This window comes from Rosa rugosa, chromosome 1 (genome assembly GCF_958449725.1).
Source record: "Rosa rugosa chromosome 1, drRosRugo1.1, whole genome shotgun sequence".
Classification (NCBI taxonomy): Eukaryota; Viridiplantae; Streptophyta; class Magnoliopsida; order Rosales; family Rosaceae; genus Rosa; species Rosa rugosa.
The window spans coordinates 7806270-7821473 of NC_084820.1; the positions used below are offsets into that span (position 1 = coordinate 7806270).

A 15204-nucleotide genomic window follows, 5' to 3' on the forward strand; every position below is an offset into this window, starting at 1 on the left:
TAATCTGTACTCAATCTATCCTCAAAACTTATACGATCAATAGTTTATGCGTCCAATCACACATCCTCTACGTACGATCCAACATCCAAAATTCATGTCTATGGTTGATGAGTTCAATCACACATCTTTTACGAGCACATCCGAAATCCATGTCTCCACATATACTGCAATGTAAGGAAGACAAAGCTTTACCATCAAGCTATTTAGGATTGGAATTATACGATGGGAATTCACAGAGATAACTTTGGCCGTGCTCGGACGCTGTGGACACTTCAAATGACGCGTCTCCAGCTGTGTAGCTTCTTCTTGTTCGTTGAAGACAAACCAGAGCTTGCAGATCAAACAGTACAAACAATCACATCTGCAGCAAAAATACAATTCCTTCATTCACCAAATGTCAAAATAATAAACGCGTTCATACTATATATATATATATATATATATATATATATATATATATATATATATATATATATATATATATATATATATATATATCGCCAATGGAAAACCTAGATGAAGATCTAAGGCATTCCCGTGAATGCATGAAAATAATTGCATTTTGATTCCATTGAATTAATAATTGGTCATGACTCATGTTGGTCTTTGTAATGGGTACACGAAATGGAAAGATATCCAAAAATCCAAATGCACAGTCTTTTCATCGTCTTCTTCTTTCATGCTACTAACCAACTAGAATAATGAAGGTAAAAGACTGAAGCTACTAGCTAGATGAATGTTAATGGTGTTTATTAGCCTAAAGAAGTCGCTGCATGCATGTGGTTTGTTATGAACTCAACATCAACTAACAATTTTTAAATTCTAATCAATAAAGGATGTGACACTTAACAGATTTCATTATTGTATTCTTACTCGTCCTATATAATCAACAACGTTCTTCGAATCTAGAAGAGTCCGATACTCAATTCTATACTTTTTTGATTGACGGATGTTTACCTTATACTTGCACGTACCATTAAGAATTCAGGATCGTTCATGCTTATAAAACCTATTTCATAAAAAATCGACCATATCACTCGTGCATGGACTCAAAACAGACCGGTTATTGTGTACAAAGAGAAGAAAATTTCAAAATTAGAGTAAACAAGAAGAATGAGATTAAATGGTGCAAAGAAAGAAAAATGAGAAATTGTTGTAGCGAGGTGAAGAAGATGGTGGCATTGCAGTAATAAGAGGAAAATGAAGGTCGGATTTAATATCCCAACTTGCTTATAAACCCGACATGAGTCTCTCTCATCTTCCACCCTTCCTCCTTCTTTTATCCTCTCTGACAGTCGCAGCTGTTAAGCGACTGGACACTGTCTCTCTTTCTTCTTCTTCTTCTTCTCCGTTCCCATTAATTCCAGTACCATCCACACACACCCACCAAATCTATCTAAGCCTAAGCCATGGCCTCCTCCGAGGCCCAGTTCTGGTTCGTAGCCTTAACACTTCTTCTGCCATGTCTATCCGTAACCGCCAAACAGACGTACATAGTTCAGATGAAGCGCCATTCCAAACCCTCCTCATTCGCCACCCACAGTGACTGGTACTCCGCCAACCTCCAAGCTCTCTCCTCTGACACTGACTCTGACTCTGACTCTGACGCCCTCCTCTACACCTACGACGCCGCCTACCACGGCTTCGCCGCTTCTCTAGATCCCGAACAGGCCGACACTCTGCGGCAGTCGGAATCTGTAATCGGGGTATTCGAGGATACTTTATACAACCTCCACACCACACGAACACCCGAGTTTCTGGGCCTGGAAACCGCTAATGGGCTCTGGGCCGGACACTCGCTCCAGGACCTGAACCAGGCCTCCAATGACGTCATCGTCGGAGTGCTGGACACCGGAGTCTGGCCGGAGTCCAAGAGCTTCAACGATGCGGGAATGCCAGAGATCCCGTCCAGGTGGCGGGGACAGTGCGAGTCGGGAACCGATTTCAGCCCCTCTCTCTGCAACAAGAAGCTGATCGGAGCCCGGAGCTTTTCTAAAGGCTACCGCATGGCCTCCGGCGGAAGCTACATGAAGAAACCGAAAGAGGCCGAGTCGCCGAGGGACCAAGACGGCCACGGGACCCACACGTCCAGCACCGCCGCCGGGTCGCTGGTGGCGAACGCCAGCCTGCTCGGTTACGCGAGCGGGACGGCACGTGGGATGGCGCCTCACGCGCGGGTTGCCACCTACAAGGTCTGCTGGACCACGGGTTGCTTCGGGTCCGATATCCTCGCGGGTATGGATCGGGCCATCCTCGACGGAGTTGATGTGCTGTCGCTCTCTTTGGGCGGCGGGTCCGCCCCGTACTTTAGGGACACAATCGCAATAGGAGCTTTCACCGCCATGGAGAGGGGCATTTTCGTCTCTTGCTCGGCCGGAAATAGCGGGCCAAGTAGGGCCTCATTGGCCAACACAGCCCCGTGGATCATGACGGTTGGAGCCGGAACCTTGGACCGGGACTTCCCGGCTTTCGCTTTGCTCGGAAACAAAAACCGGTTCACCGGCGTGTCACTTTACAGTGGCACCGGAATGGGGTCAAAACCGGTGGGGTTGGTTTACAACAAGGGGACTAACGGCTCCAGCAATCTGTGCTTGCCCGGTTCGCTCCAACCGGAGTCGGTACGTGGGAAAGTGGTGATTTGCGACAGGGGAGTTAACGCACGTGTGGAGAAAGGTGGAGTTGTACGCGCCGCGGGTGGGGTTGGGATGATACTCGCCAACACCGCCGCGAGCGGAGAGGAAATGGTGGCTGACAGTCACTTGTTACCGGCTGTTGCGGTTGGGAGGAAAGTGGGTGACTTGATAAGGCAGTATGCACAGTCAGATCCGAATCCGACGGCGGTGATTAGCTTTGGTGGGACGGTGCTGAATGTGCGGCCGTCGCCGGTTGTGGCGGCGTTTAGCTCTCGTGGGCCAAATTTGGTTACTCCCCAGATCTTGAAGCCCGATGTGATTGGTCCAGGGGTTAACATCTTGGCTGCATGGTCAGAGGCTATTGGGCCCACTGGGCTTGCGGAGGACTCTAGGAAGAGTCAGTTCAACATCATGTCAGGTATGCATGTCATTTGCCAACGGCTACATTTCTTAAACGTTCATGACTTAACATCATTTGCTGCTAACCTTACATTTATGAATGTGATCGGAAATTCTATCATACATCCGTGTATGACATATTTCGAGCTAGATCTGGATCGGTGGATCCACGTTTTTATGTCACATTCGAAGATTTCGAAAAACACGGTACAAAATGTTTGCATTAACCACTGATTTGTTTATTTGTAGGTACATCTATGTCATGCCCACACATAAGTGGGCTTGCAGCATTGCTCAAAGCGGCCCATCCCAATTGGAGCCCAAGTGCAATCAAATCCGCTCTCATGACTACAGCGTACACACATGACAACACCATGTCTCCTCTCCGTGATGCCGCCGGTGGCACATTTTCGAATCCGTGGGCACATGGTTCTGGCCATGTCGATCCCTCGAAAGCCGTCACGCCGGGTCTTGTATACGACATTTCGAGCGATGACTATGTTGCATTTTTGTGCTCGTTGGACTACACCATCGATCATGTCCAAGCCATTGCTAAGAGAAACGTCACATGCGCAAGAAAGTACTCTGATCCTGGACAACTCAACTACCCTTCATTCTCAGTTGTGTTTGGGAACAAGAGGGTTGTGAGATACAGTCGAGAATTGACAAATGTAGGGACTGCAGGTTCTTTATACAAGGTCATTGTGAGCGGACCACCTGGAGTGAAGACTATTGTTAAACCCTCAAGGCTTTTCTTTGCAACTGTAGGGGAGAAGAAGAAGTACACAGTCACCTTTGTGTCTCCCAAGGGCGGCAGTAGAACATCAAGGTCAGAATTTGGTTCGATCGTGTGGGCAAACCCCCTACACCTAGTTAAGAGCCCAGTTGCTTTTGCATGGACGCTGTTGTGAAGTTGAGAACCGGTTCTTGTTCTTGTGTTTTTCTGGAGCTAGTTTGGCCAACAAAGAGAACAGAAACTTGGAGAGTACCAAAAAAGTTGGGAGAGTTTGTGTTCTTATGGCATTGCCTAAAAGGAAGGCAGTTCAAAGGTTAGGTAGAGCTTGTCATGAAAGAACTGCAAATGCCTTGGCTAGAAAACTAATGTAATAGAATGACACAACTGTGTTAATTGCATAGTGGAGGTTGCTTACATATAATATAGTTCCATTTGCTACTACAGTTTCCCAAAACCAATGAGCAAGAAACTATACTAGCAATGAATTAACATAGAAATTATATCCCAAAGCCCAGAAATGATTACAGGGATTCATTGACCTAGGAACTTAAACTGAGCCTAGTTATGGCTTGTAAAGCTCTTTATCAGAATGGCTAGGAGACTTGAGAGTAGTCATTGCAGATGATAACGAACACACTTCCTCATCAGAAAACCAACAATGAAGAGGCCAATACTATAAAATTTATTTCATAAACTCACAATTTTATGAATCCCTGAATATTTGCAGCATATCTAGACTAGTTAAATATGAAAAAGCCATGATACAGAGCTTCCATAAGAGACGTCATGATTCATGAATACTACAAACATGTACTGCAAGGGTTACAGCAGGTTATTTTACAACAGCAACAAGGCCGTACCTTCGGACATTTAGGACAAGAGCATTTCCATTTGAAACAATTCAAACAAGAGCAATCGGGACATGAACACGAACACGATGATAAAATGCAGCAATTTCTGCTGCATGAACTAGTTTTGCAGCAACGGGATCGAGGACATGAGCAGCAACATCGCCACTTTGGTAGTGAAGGGCAACTGAAACACGAATTACAGTTACATGAACCACAGCATGAACCGCTGCATGAGCCACAGCATGAACCGCTGCATGAACCACAGCATTTACCGCATTTACCGCTGCATGAACCACAGCATTTACCGCTGCATGAACCACAGCATTTACCGCTGCATGAACCGCAGCAGGAGCAGCGTGGCATTTCTAGGTGAAGAGAGCACCCATCACAACAGCAGCAACAGCAAATCGATGACAAGCTAAAACAGGGCATTCCACTGTACCACAAACAATCTTATGTCATATTAGGAAGTTTAGGCATTATGTCTAATTCATTGACACTGCATTACAGAGGAGGGAGAAGAAGAGGCCAAAGATACTGCTAATCAAATGTTGAGGTTAATCTTGTTATTTTAGGAACCAAACACAAAATCTTTTCTAGCTTTACTGCTACTTCCATCAATAATATTAAGTTTTTAGGCATCATCAAAATCATACTTCCTTAACAAATGACCCAAGACTAGAGCATATATATGGATAAGTAATAAACTAATAACTTACGATGTCAGAAATACAATTGAGGACTTAGGATGAAGATTGGGTTCACATTTCTATCGATAGAAAAAATTCAAGTACTTCATGATCTTTTAGCACAGCATACTTTACATTTGCTGGGGAGTTGTTCTCAGTTCAATAGTGCTAACAGTTTCTTTATTTGAAATAATTTTATCTTATTATTAGAGCAGTATTTCTCTTGAAAAATGATGAACAAGAAATGAAAAGTAAACAGAAGATGGTACCAGAGCCATTTCCAAAAGCGACAGGATCGTCGTTTCTTTCGATTTCTGCTTGACAGATAAATACAAAATAGTGATTACAATGCACATAATGCAAACCAAACTTTACAAAAATTTGGTGATATTCTTACGTAGGTATTAACGGATCTGGATTCGCAGTCACAAAATCAGCAATCCTGCAAAATAATCATATTCAATCTACTAGAAGATGACTAACATTATATAAAGAGAATCACCTCATTTTTCTTACATGGCTAGAACAAACAAATTTCAAAGATATTCAGTTGCAGTTTCTTTTACTATAAAACTAGGTGCCTTCGAAAGGTAATTGAAAAACTAACATACTCTTTGCAGCATCGGGAAGCAGGTTGAAGGCGTTCAACAGATTTTAGTTCCTCCTGCAAAAGCGAAAAAGATTAATAAGCTTGTTAACTTTCCACAGAAGCTAAGAGGCGGAATCAAGAAAATACCAATAATAAGACCAAGTGAATCTTGAGTTGCAAACTTGATTAAGAAGCAAATTTCCAGTGAGATTATTATTGCTTAATATTTCAAAATAACTTGTTTCCAATCTGAACATAGGTTTGTTTACAATTACTACTATTAATTTATGCAGCAGAAGAAAGCTACCACATTAACAATAGCAGGAATCTGGTTATAGGTCTAAGAAGGAAGATTAAGAGGTATAAAAGTACACTTTTGGCTAGTAGCCTACATAGACTTTTCCTCATTCATTTCAGTCCCTGATTGGGAACCTATAATCTGATAGTCCACTATGGAAAAAAAATGTGGCTTCCAGTAAATAATCATAGATCAAATTGAACACAAAGACCTGTCTGAAGTTTTGGTCAACAAAACATATCCATATTATTATTTGACCAGGTTAAACACAATTGGAGGTATCAATGAAGTCAATCAAAACCTGACAAACACGTTATGAGTGTACCCATTGACTGGAGAACAGATACCAGCCACAATGAAACAGAACACAATCATGCACTTGGCCTACATTTTTATAATTCAATATGGCCAAATTAAACCAGAACAAGAAGCAATAATTCAGAGAGCTCACTCTCCATGTCGTTTGCTGCAAAAGGGTGGGGTTTATGGTGCTAAACAAAGTTAACTATAGCTCTATAGCAGACCAAATTTTCCAACAAGACAAACCGAAGAGAATCATTCACCAGATGAACCTCTAAGATTACTATCGAAGAGGGTCTGAAGCTTTCAAGTTTATTAGTCCATAAAAAGTAACTAGGACTAATCTCCTACGCTCTTTGGTTAAATTCTCAACTCCATCCTCAACTTTAAAGTTTAAACTAACTGCTAAGCCAACATACGGTCTTAGCTATAAGAACACTGGCTTAGTAATGGTGTTACAGTTCACAGAGATGGAAGTCCTAGCTACCTTTTCAGTTTGACATAATTAAGCTAATGAAATCAAAAGCTGAATCTTTTGTGTTCCAACTAAAGAAACAGAAAGCCTTTTTAAGCCAAGAACGGTTTTTTATTTTCTAGTCGACAAGTCATGTGCTTCTTTTAATTTGTTTTTCTTGGTATAGAGTCCTGGAAAGCGACTGCTCAATCCTCTTTCTTTAGCTTGTTTTCACGTACGTACAATTTTTGCTCGGTTGAAAACTAGAAAAAAGACAAACCAGAGACTTTGAAATCCTCACAATTTATCATCTTAACCCAAAATAATCAAATTCCTAATCTGAAATTTTTAACACCAAGTTCGGAACAGATTCAAATATGCAACTCAAACACAGAACATTCAGTAGAAAATAAATCTAGGCCATTTCACAGATGGAGTGCAACTTTAAAAAGCTAGCTAGTTAAAAATTGAAACCTCAGTACCTCAAGAAACCCAATTTCCCTCTCAAGCATCTGAACCCTGGCGGTTTCTCTGCGCTTGCCATACAAATCCGGGTACTGGGGCGGCGACTTTGGAGTTGGCGGCGGCAGAGAAGGCACAACCGGAGCAGAACAACCAGACTGAGCTGCCATTTGGGGTCAGACAAATTTCAGGCCAACAAGACTTGCCCAAAAAGACCCAAGACCCAATTCCTGAACCACCAAAACCCAGTTCACAAAAGAAGCAATGAAGGTGAAAAAGTTTCAGAGAAACTCAGTAATCAGTAATGGGGCTACGGCTACTGCTACTGCTACCGTTGAAAGGTTGAAACAGAGCAGCAGAGAGAGAGAGAGAGAGAGAGAGAGAAGTAAATGGTAAGTAAGAAAAACTAAGAAGCGGCAAATGAAGGTAGGTGTGAAATGGTATACACAAAAGGTCTGTGGTAGAGCAGTAATTACAGTCTCTGACAGGGATAATTACGACCCAGAAAATGAAATAGAAAAAAGAAAAACTCTCTGTATTGTACAGTTTTGCAGAAGAAGGGTTTAATGGGGGAGAGGTTTAAACGGTAAACAAAGAGAGAGAGAGAGAGAGAGAGGAGGGTAAGGGTTTATACTTTATAATGAGGCTGAAAAGAGCGTCATTATTGAAATTGTGTCACAGACTTAAATAGAGCTAGTAGTATCTTTGTGCATGGTTGGTACTAGTAGCAGTAGTAATAATAATAGTTTGCATTTCAATAAGGATAATAATGGAGGAGGTAACAGTAAAGACGGCTGTGAAAAAAGGCTGCAACTGCAACTAGGGACTGTTGTGTACGATCCCATTTGGGCAAAGTTGAGAAATTTTGATCGAGTTTGAGTGAGGGTTTGGAGTTTTTAACCATTATAGAAAGGAAAAAGGCAGAGCCTTTATTTAAAATTTTCATCTCTCTCTCTCTCTCTCTCTCTCTGTCTGTCTTAAACCGCTGATGGGTTTTGCAGAAATTGCAGAGAAGAAGCGAAAAGCACGATGGTAAGTACCACAGACCGCACGTGACCGCTGCGTAGGAGAGAGAAGAAAGGGTGGTGGGTGGATCGTTGGATGTGTTTGGACAAATCAGCCCTGATTTTGAGAAGAACTACCACCATCATCAAGGTCAAAATCAAATCTCTGGGTAAAATTCCAATTTCACTTCAGAGCTTGTCAAAATTGTGCAGGCAATTCTGGGGATTTTTTTTACTGCCAAAAGCTTCTTACTTTCTTTTCTGGGCTTTTGTTCTGGGGCCAATCACACCATTTTTTCTTTTTCTCTTTCTGATTATTCACTGTAGATTACAGAAATGACAGTGATTTACAAAGCTTGTTTATGTGTAAATCTTTGCCTTGGGATAATCACATTATGTATCCTGTTTTTTTACCCCTTGGGATACTTTTTGATGCCATTATTTCTTGGACCAAGATCTTTTACATGATTTATTGTTCAATGCTAAAGTATGGCCTTCTGCACTGTCAGGTACGATCTGAGAAACTTAGGCTGGATTGTAACTATGTGACCTGTATTTTTGTAGCTAGAGCTTTTGGAGTTGGAGCTTGAATTTTGAAGCTACTCAGTTAAATTGGTCCATAAGAGCAAGTTCACCCGTTGGGTCACCAGGTCACGGTCAACAGGTCACCAGGGCAGGAAACTATTCACTGCCACTGGATCTTTGCTTCCACCCATTGGGTCTGGGTCACCAGTCAGTTACTGTTCATCGAATATTTTATTAATTTTTTTTTTGAAAATGAGAAATATATGATGTAAATAAATAGTATTGATAAACAATTTGAAAATGCAACCAAAGAAATATATTGGTAGACAAATTATATGTCCACCGACACACTTTTTTTTTTTTTTTTAACTCCACCGACACTTTTATCACATGTACACCACCGACAAAGTTTTTGAGGAAGAAAGATGAATTTTTTGGTGTGAGAAGTAAAATAAGAGGTGAGGTATTTATAGGAAATTTTAGTTATAATTTTTTTGTTACCGTTGTAAATGTAACGGTTAATAATTTTCTTTTTTTTTAAATCACCGGAGCAAATAAATATCTCCTTAATTTTTTTTTTAGAACTAGAAGCGAGCCACTTGATAGCAAACCCTTTATTGATGGGAAAGAGGAAAAGAACAAATCCAACAAAGAAAGCTTAAAATGCTTATAAGGCAGATACAACATCTAATCTAACTAATTGAGCCATTACTGTCATTTCCCTTATGTCCACTGCAACAATAATAGTGTGGCAGCTTGACTCGACCACAACTCTTGCATCGGATTATAACCCGAACAGGTTTCAAAGCCTTTGGGCCATTCCTTATGCCTCTCTTGTGGGGAGAAATCTTCCTCTTGGGCACAGCCATGAGCTCCATGGAACCACCGAAGGTGATACTTGGGAACCCGAAACCGGTGCGGTTGTCCTTGTCCGCCTCCCGATCGAATTCCGACAGAACAAAATGTGGGGAAGCGATTTGGTTCTGGTTCTGAACAGACCCAAACAACGATGGCGGAGGCATGGCGGCGATGTGGGTCCACCTCCGAAAGCCGAAAATGGAGGCCAAGTGGTCTCTGCCGGACCTGAGCATTCCCATGCGCAAAGCCACTTCTCAAGCTCAGACCAAAATGGAAGACTAATATCTCCTTAATTATATACCATAGGATCCCTCATATAATTAGAACCAACGGTCCAGATCTGTGGACCGTTGCATTTAAATTGCAAGCACCCAACGGCTAATTGCCACGTCACATCTCCAGCCGACAGCTTCTGGGCTTCCACGCGCTGCTCGCCTCCTTTCCGCTACACGACAAGAAACTGCGGCTCACCTCCATTGTCAGGCGCGTCTATCCTCAGTCACCACGGTGGAGGCCTGGGTCATCAACTCAGTCACCATGCTGCCCGAGCTCTTGACTTGGGTCACCCACTGCTCTCTTGCCCCAGCCCCGGTGGAAATTTGGTGACTTGGGTCACCGTTTGACGTGGTGCCCGGGCACCAGTTGCTCCGCTGAACTTGCTCTAAATTCACATGCAGCTGGCCCAATCAATGACAGTTCCCAATATATATTAACAATAAATTCAATATTTTTGTTTTTATTTTTACGTTTTCCTAATTGAAATTCACTTCAAATGCGAGAAAAAAATGTAAATTGTAATTTATAAAAAGGGCCGGCAATGGGTCGTGTCGGGTCAAGCTATTTGTCGTGTTGCAAGATATAAACCCAAACTCAACCCATTTAATAATCGTGTCAAAAATTTAAACTCAAATCCAACCTATTTATTAAATGGGTTACCCGTTTCTAACCTGCTTAACTCATTTAATAAATAGATCATATCGTGTTAGATAAAATGACTCATTTAAGGGTTAACAATGCGACCCATTTAACTAAAAAAATGCATAAACTAATTAAATTCACTAAAAATTCCACAAGACGAAAAATATAAATAATTATATATAATTCATAAATAATTAAATCTAATAATTATAAATCTGTTTAAGGAAAACTAAATTGGGAGAGAATTGAGTCGTACTTTCATTGATAATATGGATCTCTTTATATAGAGGATTACAAACATAGAGATAGAGTTGTACATGGAAACATAATCGTACATTGATTGGATATCTCTTAAGATTTTCCGAGAATATCTCTAATATAAACCCTATTTCAACTAGAGCAAGTAACCTCTAGTTTGGGCCAGACACATATTCTGGATTTACTTGAACACTCCCCCTTGTGTCGCCCAAACGTGGTGCTTCTCTCGTTGCCTCGCTAAAAACCTTGCCGAGTAACAAAAACCCAGCGAGACCATACGTGTAGACATCTCCCCCTGATGTCTGCATCTCCCCCTGATGACTACGGTCATGGGAGTTCGAATAACTTCCACAAACGATGCTACCAACATGTTTCCTGAAAGTGGAATTTAGGCAATGACTTAGTAAGCAAGCCTGCCGCACTGTCCTCAGATTGAACATAGTTCACTTTGATCTTGCGAAAAGTTTGTTGTTGCTGATTATCCTTGGTGATGTCGCTTTTGATGTAGCCTTGCTTCATTTGTTCAAAACAAGCAGCATTGTCCTATATGCTCGTAGGCTCATCTGTGGTAGACTTCAAACCACAATTGTTCGAACATGCGTAACTATGGATCCAATCCATATACATTCACGAATCACTTCGTGAAGAGCAATAATCTCTGCCTTGTTCTAAGATATAGCGACTAGTGTCTATTCTGTAGACCTCCAAGATATCACGGTCTTTACCCATGATGAACACTTAACCAGTTTGGGAATCACCTTTGTGTGGGTCAGAGAGATACCCAACATCAGCAAAACCTTCCAAAACACATGTTGTTTTGGGATGGGGATAGAGGACGCAGGCCAGTGTTGGCGGCGTTCCTGGTGTGTGATGGGTTCGAATCCATCATCTTTCTGTAGGGATAGAACAAGCACATATCAATCGTACATCTCAAGTACTGAAAGATATCTTTTACACCAATCCGATTAGCGTCGCGTTGGCGCAGAGCTATATCTTAGCTAACAAGTTCATGGCAAATGAGATGTCCGATCTTGTGCATTGAGCTAAGTACAATAATGCGCCTATTGTATTTGACTAGGGCATTTCTGCCCCTAGCGCATCTTCGTCATCATCCTTCGAACAAAGAGGATCCTTTTTCAGGATCAAGACTATGGACGATCATGGGGGTGCTTGAAGGCTTGACTTTGTCAAAATGCCTAAGCATCTATCAACACGATGCTCAAGTTCCAAACCGAGACAGAATCGTGTTCTCCCATAATCCTTAATCTCAAAATCGGATTTCAAGTGTTCAGCGGTTTTCCTTAACTCTTTAAGGGCTTCCAATGAAGATCATGTCCAACATGAACCGCGATAGAATCCGAAACTTGTTATGGAAACGCGCGGGCATATCCCTTCCCAATCAAGTAGTCACTTTAGTGAGTGTATCAACCTTATTGCAAACGCACTCCGAGGTCTAAAGCCACTTGACTTGGGTAAATGAAGTTCACCATGAACCTTCATGTATATTCCGTATCTAGATCCCCATAGAGATACATAGTGACCACATTCGTAAGTTGCATGGTCAGTTATTCGGAAACTACCAAACTGACAGGGTAGTGGGGTGCAATGACATCCATTACGAGAGAATATGTCTCATCGTAGTCGATTCCAGGGTGTTCTGTGAGAAGCCTTGCGCCATAAGGTGAGATTGCCATCTATTTTTCTCATCACGCTTTCTCAAGAAGACCCATTAGTCAATAGGTTTTATGTTAGGAGGTGTTGGCATCACTGGCTCAAAAACTTTCCTCTTCGTTAGAGAATCCAACTTAACCTGGATCGCATCTTTCCATTTAGGCCAGATTTCTCTACGTTGACATTCATTCATCAATAGAGCGTGGTTTGATATCATCAGACTCAACAAACTCATGCGCAATGAAATGCGCAACTACATCATCAATTATGATGGAGTTTCTATCCCACGTCTCATGTACACTAGTGTGATTTTCAAAGAGCTCTATATTCTCAGGAATAGGTTCTGACGTTGAGGCGTCCCCCAACGATAACCATAACCCGGAAGATTCTCATGAGACGGATTTTGAGTGTCGATGATTCAAAGATTAGGTTTGTGCCAAAGCATCATTCGAACCCACGGGCCTCCCACGCATCCTAGCTGGGGCCATGTGCTACTCTCTTTGGCATTGACGTCATGCCTACCTCCGTGTAGGGTGGCGATACGTCCTCTCGTTGGGACGTACTTCCTTGCAGGCATATTTGCACCAAATGTGTGACCTCATCACTTTAGTAGGGATCGAGATGAGACATAGTGGTGACAGACCACGACAATTCTTGTCGTTCATGCTGAACATATGTGTTCTTATCTCCCCATAACGACGGGAAGACTGTCTCATCAAAGTGACAACCCACAAATCTAGCGGTAAGGAGATCGCTTTGCAAGGGCATTAAGTGGCGGATGATTGTTGGAGTCTCAAATCTAACGTAGTTGCCCATTCGTCTATACGGACCCATCATAGAGCGTTGTGGCGGCGCAATTGGCACATAAATGGCACACTCAAATATGCGTAAGTACGATTCTTGTACCCAATCACTAGCTGTAACGCAGAGGTAGATTGAGTGGCAGTGGGTCGTAGATGAATTAGCATAGCTGCATGCGATATTGCATCACCCCAAGCGGATATAATCATATAATGAGATTGGTGCGCATTACCAATGTCCGGACTACCATCGTAGTCGTTTCTGCGAGACCATTTGGGTGTGTACATGAGGATATGATGTCCAACATCATTCCCTAATGCAATAACCATCGAAAGTCTTCGATGTAAACTCTCTAGCATAGTCAAATCCAATTGACTGAATAAGATGATTTGGGGAGTGAGCCCGTTGTTGTATGATATGTGCTAGGAGTGTAGCATAAGCAGCATTACAAGTGGACAATGGCACAACACGTGACCAGCGTGTTTGCGTGTCAACCAACATCATGAGATATTTAAACGTCCGCAAGTTGGTTGAACTAGTCCACAGAATCCTGACAGATTCTATGTAAGAACAGAATGAGTATTTTCATATCCTTTGCATAGGACGGTCTCAGTCATAACTTCCCTAAGGAACGGGCTTTGTAAAACGAGCGAGAGGCCTTAGAATCAACCAATGAGAGTTTTGGTTGGGGCTAAGCGTCTGAAACGCTATTTGAAGCAAAATTGGTGATTGCAGCATCACATGGGGCGCCATCACCATGCTGGACGCCATCCATGGCATCATGGATAGGAACAAAGCCAGCCCTAGGCTGGTGGTGGACGGAGGCGGTGCCCTAGGCAGCAGCGTCGGTCACACTTACTCCAGGAATCAATTTTTGATTCATGCTTCGTTTCGCTCGAAAGAAAGGATGTCCATGTGAAGTCTTTAGTAGACGGATCATCATATCATGACTAGGATGACCTACCATGTCGTGAGAAAGCCAATATATGTCTAAATCCAAGAGATCTTCTCTCATAACCTCGTTGGATTTAATAGCTCGAATAGTGACATAGAGTCCACTATAGAGACACATAAACTTCTCTAAGATGCGCCTTTGTTCGCAATCGTTAGAGTCATTGCAAAGGAATTCATTTTCGTTCTCTACATGCGTTTTCGCATGAAATTCGTTAGCTATTCATAGGGTACGATTTTCCCTAAGAGCGTAGAGTGTTTCTGTGACAGTAATCAAGGTGCCATTTGGCAAGTGGAACTTGGGCTATTCCATGTCCTTGAATTAATACTGATGGTCCAGCCATCGTTGTCACAAAGTCATATGCTCAGAATCAAAATGGAGTCATAATGAAAAGAACTCAAAATTTTATTCATAAGCCAACGGAGTTACATCATTGTCTCTTTGACCAAAGAAAATCTAATCCAAAATGCTAGCTAATGCAAAACAATGGTAGTCGTCTAACTTCTTTCGGTAATTTCAAAATAAATGTGACCAGGTGAGTAGAGAGATGTCGGTGGAGCAAGGCTCGCTTAAGTATCACTAATCTCAGAACCTTCCTAGACATCACACTTACTTTGGGTGAGCCTACTTTGAAAAAAAAAACTAAACCATTGGCATTTACTACAAAATATATGGCAATTGCCTATTACATCTTTTGGAAAAATAAAGACTTAAACAGAATTGACGATCTATTAATCCCAGCCAGATTTGTAGTCTTTAACCCTTCACTCTAGATCATTTTCTTGATCTTCTTGTTCCACATAGTG

General features: G+C 42.0%; 2 protein-coding genes across 2 annotated transcripts; one reads left to right on the forward strand and one right to left on the reverse strand.

Moving 5' to 3' along the window:
- The first annotated feature begins 1251 nt into the window (after window positions 1–1251).
- Window positions 1252–4222, forward strand: LOC133714156 (subtilisin-like protease SBT1.8). The gene is made up of 2 exons (XM_062140233.1): window positions 1252–3051; window positions 3282–4222. Exons 1-2 carry the CDS (start codon window positions 1410–1412, stop codon window positions 3941–3943), a joined length of 2304 nt encoding a protein of 767 aa, XP_061996217.1. The 5' UTR covers window positions 1252–1409; the 3' UTR covers window positions 3944–4222.
- LOC133714167 (guanine nucleotide-binding protein subunit gamma 3-like) lies at window positions 3986–8393 on the reverse strand. The gene is made up of 5 exons (XM_062140244.1): window positions 7432–8393; window positions 5920–5972; window positions 5706–5750; window positions 5578–5622; window positions 3986–5055 (listed from the first exon to the last, which is right to left on the reverse strand). The coding sequence occupies exons 1-5, from the start codon at window positions 7579–7581 to the stop codon at window positions 4569–4571; spliced, it is 780 nt and encodes a 259-aa protein (XP_061996228.1). The 5' UTR covers window positions 7582–8393; the 3' UTR covers window positions 3986–4568.
- Window positions 8394–15204: the final 6811 nt, after the last annotated feature.